The 9,927-nt window shown below is 34.9% G+C and overlaps 1 protein-coding gene across 1 annotated transcript in view; it reads left to right on the plus strand.

Annotated features, from left to right (window-relative positions):
* Positions 1-7,889: 7,889 nt before the first annotated feature.
* Positions 7,890-9,927, plus strand: part of LOC132047637 (glutamate receptor 3.6-like) — a 2,908-nt gene continuing 870 nt past the window's right edge. Inside the window, exons 1-3 of the mRNA XM_059438655.1 lie at positions 7,890-8,088; positions 8,319-8,618; positions 8,705-9,921. Of these exons, the coding sequence (XP_059294638.1) occupies positions 8,354-8,618; positions 8,705-9,921 (1,482 nt within the window). The 5' untranslated portion in view covers positions 7,890-8,088; positions 8,319-8,353. The remainder of the gene's footprint in view (positions 8,089-8,318; positions 8,619-8,704; positions 9,922-9,927) is intronic.

Below are 9,927 nucleotides of genomic sequence, written 5' to 3' on the forward strand. Positions count from 1 at the left end.
TCTCACAAATCTTATTATTGCAAAATTGTGATATAAAAAATTTGATTTCATTATGGTATTAAATATCTATCTGACCCACCCCTACCCTTAACTATTCCTTCTTTTTTTTTTTAAAGAAAAAAAAAACTGTTCAATCTTGGCTAAACAATGACTATAAACAGTGACAAATATAATATAACATAATATGATATGAGTTTTGCGAGTTTGCACAGAATTTTCGACTCCCAAATTCCAATCAAAATCTTTCCATGTGCTGTTAGAAATGGACATCTGACAGATTTTCCAACCAAAATTAAAAAGAAAAACTATTGATAAAAAGATAAAATAAAATTTTGAGTTATTTAATGTTAAACCCCACTCTTGACTCTTGAGTCTTGAGTCTTAATGACAAAAAGAAATGTCCAAGTGGTGGGCGACTATGACTTTGGAGCAGGACCACCACGCTATACGTACCAAGTTACCCTTTCGAAATTTAATTTAAACAACTATGTTGGATATATTCAAAAGACTAAGGGTCATCTTTTCACAACTTTGTTTCATATTTAAATGAATAACATGCATTCAATTTTATTGACTTAAATGGCCCCTTCGGTAGGTAAATAACTGCACATAAACTATAGTTCATGTGTAATTTAAATCAGATAATGAAAAAAGAAGATTGGTGCGAACCCGACAGCATATTTCAAATTGGGCCATTAGCCAACGCATGGGACTTCACAGGTGTTTTTAGTCATTGGAACAAGCCACATAATTCCAACACAAGTTCCTTTTTCTTTACAGTATCTTTTTTTTTATTTTTTTTATATATATAATAAAATAATAACTAGCCTAGTTATTGTTAGCCGTTGATTTTGGTCAGGAGAACAATTTAGGAGGTAGGTTGATTCGTGACAAAAGAATGGACTGATGATGGCGGGCTGAGCCGGTCAACCAGAAGTTTTTTCGCGCGGGTTGCCCTTCAAAAGCACTGTTTTAATTTTCTCCAATTTGAAATGTTTTAATTTTTTAAAACTACACAGCGTGAGTTTCGGGTCGAACTCTCGCAACTGGAACAAAAACTAAAATAAAAAAAATCGAAAACGAGATGTTTAGATTACATAAGCGATCCCATCGAGCGTAATTTTTATATGCAAATAATGACTACTTATGTTGCCTAATGACCTGTATGTGAGAACTGCTTTAGCTTATACTCTACTGTGATTTGCATTAAAGCTATTTCGCAGAAGTAGGTTTAATTGTTATCACGATGGGCAGCTTATCTTTGAGGCTTCTAGCTTTTGCATTTTAATTAAACATGAGGCCTGGCTTTTGTCAAGATAAGCTTTGCTTTCTTTAAGCTACTGCGTGATTTTTTTTTTTTTGAATAAGCGAGGTTGAGCTAAAGGCTTTCGTGGTATTAGGGGAATAGCCAAAAATTAAAGATCGTAATTTGTTGAGCAAAAATTAAAAATACTTGCCCAAAATAAGGGCATTCCTGCGAACTGCCCCAAAGAGAAAGAGTGGCGGTCTTTTAAATTGACAAGCTTTGACCCTATTATTAAGGCAGAGGAACTCGCTGGACCTAATAATCTTATTCCATCAAACGACAAGCTGATAATTCGTAAATTTGATACACGGACGGCCATGGTCCGTGACATGCGAGTCCACATGCCTAAGTTCCCAACCATAACATAGTGAGTAGTTCTGGAACAATTATACAATCATGACATTAGACATGTAGAAAGTCGAATAGTGATTACAATAGTATAAAAGATGTCCTTAGAAACTAGTTGGACCAGGACTTACTACTTTTATAGTACCATGAACTTAAATTGTGACAATAGTAACAGATGTCCTTAGAAACTATTTCAACTACTTTTATCGTACCATGAACTTAAATTGTGACAATAGTAACAGATGTCCTTAGAAACTATTTCAACTACCACTTACAACTCTGATAAAGAGATAGATTTCATTAAAGACACTTAAGAGCCCGTTTGGATTGGCTTATAAGATGATTAAACCAGCTTATAAGCTATTTTTTAATTTATTTAAGTGTTTGATAAAATAGAAAATAGCTTAAATTAAATCAAAAGGTGCTTAAATATTAAAAATAAATTCTTCAGCTTATATTTTTGACTAAAAAGCGTTTTGGTTTGATGCATTTTATCTTTTATAAAGCATATTTTCTATTAATTTCAATAATACCCTTACTTCTAAAAACTCTTTAAGCATTTTTATTAAAATACGTAAATACTTATTTATAAAATAACTTTCAGCACTTAAAAAATAGTTTCAGCACTTATATCTAAAAATATTTTTTTTCAGCTAATCCAAACGGGCTCTAAGTCGGTAAGGATGTACAATCTTCCTTTTGGATACGATATGTCATAGTTCAATGGACAAATCCGATAATATGTTGGACCAAAGTGAACCAAAGGTGTCAAGTGGTGGCCCTAACCCGGCCGATAAACCCGACCGCCACGGCGGCCCAAACCAACTAAGAGGTGTAAGGGGGTGGGCTGGGTTTTTTGATAGGGGAAATTTGGGCGAACAGGTGAATGACCACCACCGGGTGATGGCCCGGGGCAGAGTCACCCCGACTCCACTTCAAATAAAAAAGAAACGAGATATACTACATTTATTACTAATCTTAAGGGGTACCCGCGGGAATTGCCCTTCTTTCAAAGGCGGTCTTTAAATTTTTAATCGTCATTTGAATCTTTAAAATTTCCTTCATTAACACCATGTTTCGTGTTCGAGCCTCAGTGATAAAATTTTAAAAAAAAATTCGCATGTAGCGAGTTTAAATTTCGCTGATCTTGGGACGGTGATACTTTTGTTAATTAGTACAAAGTTATCTCTTTTAATCTCTGCAGCCCTATGCCTTGTGGGCAAGACTTGGCATAAGTATGCGTGTCCCGCATGCTTTGATAATTCCTTCACGAAAGCTTATGCCAGTCCCAAGATAAAAGTTTATGGATAAGTGGATCCATGCCTACTATGTCAAAGAGTAGGATTTGACCAATTTAACCAGTTGTCAGCGTACATATTGGATGGTTAGACAAATTATGGTTCTTGGAGAATCCTGGAGCAAGTGCATACTTCTTCTCAACCGGAAAAAGCTCGATTCGAATAAATTCTTGCGCAATTATTAGTAATCTAAAGAGTCAGCGAAAATTTATGGTGTTTCTTTACCACTCGACCAAAATATATTTCACAATGTGATTGTTGCTTACACGGAAGGCCGCCGATTGCTAATAGGATCATACAATGGGGCTTCGAGTGTAGAACCAATTTGTGTTTATGTGCAAGTGTTGTGATGAAGAAAGTTTGCCCGTTAAAGAGTATACTGACGGCATAACTCTAGGAAGGAATTATCAAAGTTATCTTGGGACCAGATCTTTTATGCCTTATGGGCGGGGCTTGGCATAAGTATCTTAGAATTAGGCCCGCATAACTTTTGATAATTCCTTCACAAAGTTATCCGGTCCGGCATAAAAGTTTTATGGATAAAGCGGATCCATGCCTACTATGTCAAAGAGTAGGATTTGACCAATTTAACGATGCTTGGTCGTACATATTGGATGGTTAGACAAATTATTGGTTCTTGGAGAATCCTGGAGCAAGTGCATCTTCTTCTCAACACTCGGAAAAACGATTCGAACTAAATTCTTGCAATTATTAGGTAATCCTAAGAAAGAGTCAGCGAAAATTTATGGTGTTTCAACATGCCACTCGACCAAAATATATTTCACAATGTGATTGTGCTTACACATGGAGGAAGGCTATTTGTTCTTTAATAGGATCATACAATGGGGCTTGAGTGTAGAACCAATTTGTGTTGTATTGCAGAAGTGTTGTGATGAAGAAAGTTTACTGATAAAAGTATGAGCCCTACCGGCATAACTTTGTGAAGAAATTATCAAAAAGTTATGCTTGGGACCCCGCATCTTTTATGCCAAGTCCGCCCATAAGGTATAGTATGCGGGTTCGGCATAAAATTTGTAATTCCTTAACAAAAAAGTATGTCGGGTGCGCATACACGCGATTCAACCACGTTCTTGCGATTTTTTTTTTTTAATTTTTGTGAGCGAGGTTCGAACTCGGAACCTCGCGCGAAGGGCAAAATTAAAGACCGACGATATGAGGGGCATAATTTAAAGATGAAATATGAAAGGCAAAAATTTAAAGACCAGCACACAAGAAGGCACTCAGCGCAAAAATTGAATACTAAGTATTTTAAAAACATTGTATCGATAAATTAGGAGTCTTTTTTACGAGAGATACTTTAGTTTTCTTTAAAATTGTATTTTAAAGCTAGACAATTTTGTTTTCTCAACAAATATACCTTTGATACATTTTCAGTATATAGTATATATTAGATTGTGATAGTACTTATCTCAACAAATATACCTTTGATTAATCATTCAGTTCAATTTCATGCCTTTTCACCTTACGCAACACGGGGTATTCCCCCACCCCACCCCCTAGTAGGCTAATACCCGACGCTCCCCGACTTGTGGAGATATATGTCACCACAATGTTGACATTTAACATGTTCCTCATTTACTCGCTCAAAATTCATCCACACCGCGCTTCAAGTTGATCTTCGAACTCGAGGAGAAGGTAAGTAATGTACACTAGTTGAATAACAAATTCAGATAAAGAGAGAATTGTGGAAGAATTGTGTGCAAATGAAGAAGAATGGAGGAGTATTTATAATTTGAAAATATGACCAAAGTGAAGTTATTCATAAATTTAGGAGTTCAAATAAAATTAGCAACGACTAGTTTTTTAAATTTACAACGGCTAGCTTTTTTGAATTTGACGACGACTAAAACTTTTTTTTAATTTAGCAATTTTATCATTAGATGTAAATGTTAATTTTATTATTATTAATAAATGTAAAAGCCCATTTTGGTATTAGAACTTAAAAATAAAAAAAAATAAAAAAAAAAAAGAGCCGCCACTAACTATAACTCCGGCTGACGGCTAGGCTCCGAGGTGTGCCCTTATCCGGGTGTGGTGGGCCGGACACCCTTTTCCCCTCTCCCGGCCCAACTTACGGCCGCTCGGCAGAGCCCGACTCCTTATGGCCCACATTTAAATGGCTCGGTCCGGCCCGGCCAACTTGACACTCTTAAAGTGAACATACCAAAGCGTTCACACAAATTTATTTGTACCGTCACACAAATCTATATATAATATAAGGTGGCGTAAAGAGGTGATGTGGCACGCTCTCTATGCGCCTAGAATTTATTTATCTTTTTCTCCTTTTTTTGGATTTTCTTTCATTTTAAAATCAATATGCTACTACTAAATAATTCAAAAGCCACTCTCTTATACTCTTAATTACACCTCTTAATTATTTTAATATACCTTTTCCTCCCACCTCTACCCCGTTTGTTTTCCTTAGCTCTCTCTAATAAACTCATTGTAACTGTTTTCTATATAAATTCTTAATCAATAGAGCATAAGAATTCTTCTACTATTTAAGTCGGAAAGAAGAATTGCATTTTGTTCATCCAGTTAAATTTCTTGCATATGATAGAGTGATATTGTGTTTTTTAATTCTGCCAACGAATTGAGGGAGTAATATTATTCTTGCCGGATTATTTGTTTCCCTACATTGTTGTTTTGTTTCTAATATAATTAGATTGATTTGTTTTATAACAGATCTTTCTGTTTAATTTTTGTGTTATTGCAAATTTTTTATTGTTGCATTTTTTTCCTTTCCTTACTCTAGCAAAAGTCTAAGAACTATGATTCAATTAAATATGCTTCGATTTTCTTCTACCATTTATCGAAATTAATATTATGCTTTTAATTTTTTTCCATTTTGTCCGCTTATAGGATGAAGACCTTAAAGGAGTTTGCTTGAGTTCTTAGGTGATTCAAGCAGGAGTAAAATATAGTTAAAAGACGGAAGAGACAAGGCAATTCTTGAGGTCCTTTGTGTAATGTTATAATCTCAAAAATTTATAAATGCAATTCGATACTTCATTTTCGTCTTTATGTAGATTCGCAGTAATTTTATGTTCAAAAGGAATATTGAAGAGGGATTTTATCTTTAAGATATTCGATTTCCTAACTTTTATTTTCTTAATTATTCTCTCTATATATATGAAGACAAGAATTAATTGACTAACGAAGAAATAATGGAAGAAGGAAGACAAATTAAAGGTGGTAGTAGAAATGGAAGGCTGTAAAATCTGCTTGTTTCATTCATTATGGTATATCCCTTAACTTTTAGTTATTATTCTTTTTCGAAAATACTTCATCGCTCTTTGAAAAATTAAAATCACAATCAAACCATTTAATTTGGTAGTACATATATTTTGATGAAATAATTTAATTGTTCTGTCACAGATGATACGTTTTAATCATATTTTAGGTTTAAGTGATGGTTTAATAAAATAGTGGTTATTTATGATTTTATCTTCTAAAAATATCTAATTGAAATAAAATTAAAAAAAAAACTTAAAATTTTCAATATTGTTAAAAAACTAATCCACACAATTGTATTCTCAAAATTGTTATAAACTAAAAGTACAAGACAACAAGAGTATCAAGGTGACAACCGACAAGCATGCTCTCGTGTGAGAGATATAAATGAATAATGAAATTCAAATATTTTTGAGTGTTTATTTATTTAAGAAGTATTTTCGTGAGTATATACAATAAAAGAATTGTAATTATATATTGAATTTACGCTGCTCTCCTCCACTTGGGCATAGACGAATTTGACATTTTTATGAAAAATGAGCGGGTAGGGAACTAAGAAAGAAATTGAAAAACAAAGAGAAAAAAAAAGAAAAAAGAAAACGAATATGACTAAATATATACGAGATTCTTACGATTTAATTCGGTGAATTTCGGATTATCTTTTTCGGCTTTTTTTAATTTTGTTTTTACCTTTCATTCTTCTTTTGTTGTTGTTATTATTAGTTTAGAATGAAAAATAGAGAAAAAATATAAAAGTAAGTGTCAAATAATAAACTAACATAAAATGTTAAATTTGATCTATTAGATCTGAAGTCAAAAACAGTTTTTAGATAAACAAATGTCTATAAAACTTATATGTAAGTGTACATCTTCATTTCTCTCTTTTTTAAAAAATTTGCTAAGGGAACCAGTTCATCTAAGTCTACTTTTTAATAAAGGATATTATCTTATCAAAGGATGTGGTCGACGAGATGGAGTCTTGACTCGGAAGCCTCTGGTGTGATTTGAAACTTTGGATATGAAAAAATTAAGTAGGGGGAGCGGCTTAGGATGGGGATCACGCGCGGCGTAAATCCGAATATAGTTGGACTGTAATACGATCTGGGATGGAAACAAAAAAAAAGATATTATAAATTTTATTTAATATAAAATTAATTACTATATGTATATACATAAGCAATTTACTATATTCTATCTTGAGAAAATTAATAATAGGATCAATTATATCCTTTACATGTCGTAGTTGTTCCGCGTCGCGCTACTTCACTAGTTTATTTAAAAGACGCGCACATTTTTTCCATGCGTCTCTGTCGTCTTCCTCATTTGGTCCCACAGATGAACAATCAGCACACTTGTTTTGTTTCCTATAATTACACCATCCAATTTTCTTGGCAATGGATACCTGGTTTCACTTTCAATTATCTTTAACTTCCAAACAATATAGCAAATACAGATTTTGTAAGCCATACATGAACTAAGTGGTACAGTAGGTAAGAAAAAGGTGAAAGCAACATACTAGGAAAGTTCACTTTTTTCTCTCTAGTTGAAACTCAAGATGTGCTTAGTTGATTTTGTTTGCTTTGCCTTTATGCTTTAGTGGGGGAGAGCAGAATCCCATTTGAGAAAAATAGTTTTTTTTCCTTTCCTTCTACTTCCAGTTCTTCCCTTTTCCACTTTTCTGTCAGTAAATATCTAGTGCCTACTACACATAATTTCTCAAGAGTTTGCTCTGCTCTTTTTCTTATTCTAATTGACCTTTTGTGAGTTACTATATTCTATTTGTCTGCTCCATTATCTCCTCATGGGATATGCCTCATTTCACACTCAGCCTGTTCCTAGGTGGGAAATTACTGTTCATGTCCTTCTAGTGGGAAACTGAGGGTACCCCCTTCTTCTTCTTTTTCCTTTTTAATATGCTTTCACAGTTTTAACTACATATATGTTTTTTGCTCTGTTTTGGTTTGCTTGGACTCCTCATCAGTTTCTGTAAATTAGGACGCTATTTTGAGGGTGTGTTTTGAATTCTTGATCTTATTGCGTACTATGTATATTGTCTGTTAATGAAAGAGTTATGGTAGATTTACTAAATTGTTCCTATTTGTGCCTGGCAGGGTCAAGATTGCACATTTTTGTCCCCAAGTTCACTATGAAACTATTTTGGACATTGATTTTGATAGTTCTCTACAATGGGTATTGTACAGAAGGGGTTAATTCAACTCTTCCTGCAAGGCCTAAAGTTGTGAACATTGGGTGTATGCTATCTTTCAATTCCAGCGTTGGGAAAGTTTCCAAAATTGCTGTTGAAGCTGCTGTGGAAGATATAAATTCCAATCCAAATGTTCTTGGAGGAACTAAGTTGAATATGATAACATTGGATAGTAATTCCAGTGGATTTCTTGGAATAGTTGAGGGTAAGCCCTTTGCTACATCTATCATTCTGTTGTTTTTGTGTTATAATCTTGAGTGTTATATGTAAATTGTTTCTTTTGTATAACAGCTATCCGTTTCATGGAGACGGACACTGTGGCCATTGTAGGCCCCCAATCTTCTGTTATAGCTCATGTGGTATCAAACATCGCGAATGAGCTCCAGGTCCCTCTATTATCTTTTGCAGCCACAGACCCAACTCTTTCTTCACTTCAGTACCCGTTTTTCGTTAGAACTTCCCCAAGTGATATGTTTCAGATGGCAGCAATAGCTGAAATGATCGATCATTACGAATGGAGAGAAGTCATTGCGATATATATTGATGATGATTTTGGAAGAAATGGTATAGCTGCATTAGCAGATGAGCTGGCCAAGAGACGATGTTCGATCTCCTACAAAGCAGCTATGAAACCTGATGCAACATTGGATGATGCCCGGGATGTTTTGGTTCAGGTTGCTTTGAGAGAGTCACGAATTATGGTTGTTCACACTTATCCTTCAAAGGGTATGGAAATATTCTCTATGGCACGGACTCTGGGGATGACAGATAATGGATATGTCTGGATTGCTACACATTGGCTCTCAGCCTTCCTTGACACTTCCGGTCCCCTTCCTCCAGATAAAAAAGAGAACCTTGAAGGTGCTATCACCTTGCGTGTACACACTCCACGTTCAGAATTGAAACAGAAATTTGTCTCACGGTGGAGCAATTTGACAAAGGAGGCAGGAGTTACTGGATCTTCCGGGTTGTCTACTTATGGGCTCTATGCTTATGATACTGTGTGGCTACTTGCTCGTGCCATCAATGAATTCTTTAACCAGGGTGGAAATGTTTCATTTTCCAAGGATCAAAGACTAACTGAACAGAATAGCGGAAGTCTGAATCTTGATTCTATGAGCATCTTTAATGGAGGGAAGTTATTGCTGGACAACATTTTTAAGGTTAATATGACAGGTGTAACAGGACCATATAGTTTCACTTCTGATAAGAATCTTTTCCGTCCTGCTTTTGAAGTCATTAATGTGGTCGGTACAGGTTTTCGGAAAGTTGGTTATTGGTCTGACTATTCTGGTTTATCAATTGTGCCTCCTGAAACACTCTACTCCAAGCCGCCAAATCGTTCCTCTTCAAATCAACAGCTACATAGTATAATCTGGCCTGGACAAACAACTGAGAAACCTCGTGGATGGGTTTTCCCAAACAATGGGAGACAATTGAAAATTGGAGTCCCTCAACATTTCCTGAATTTGTTGGGGAAAGTACCCGGACTGCTCATTCAGAGTACTGTAAAA

The sequence above is a fragment of the Lycium ferocissimum genome, chromosome 2 (genome assembly GCF_029784015.1).
Source record: "Lycium ferocissimum isolate CSIRO_LF1 chromosome 2, AGI_CSIRO_Lferr_CH_V1, whole genome shotgun sequence".
NCBI lineage: Eukaryota > Viridiplantae > Streptophyta > Magnoliopsida > Solanales > Solanaceae > Lycium > Lycium ferocissimum.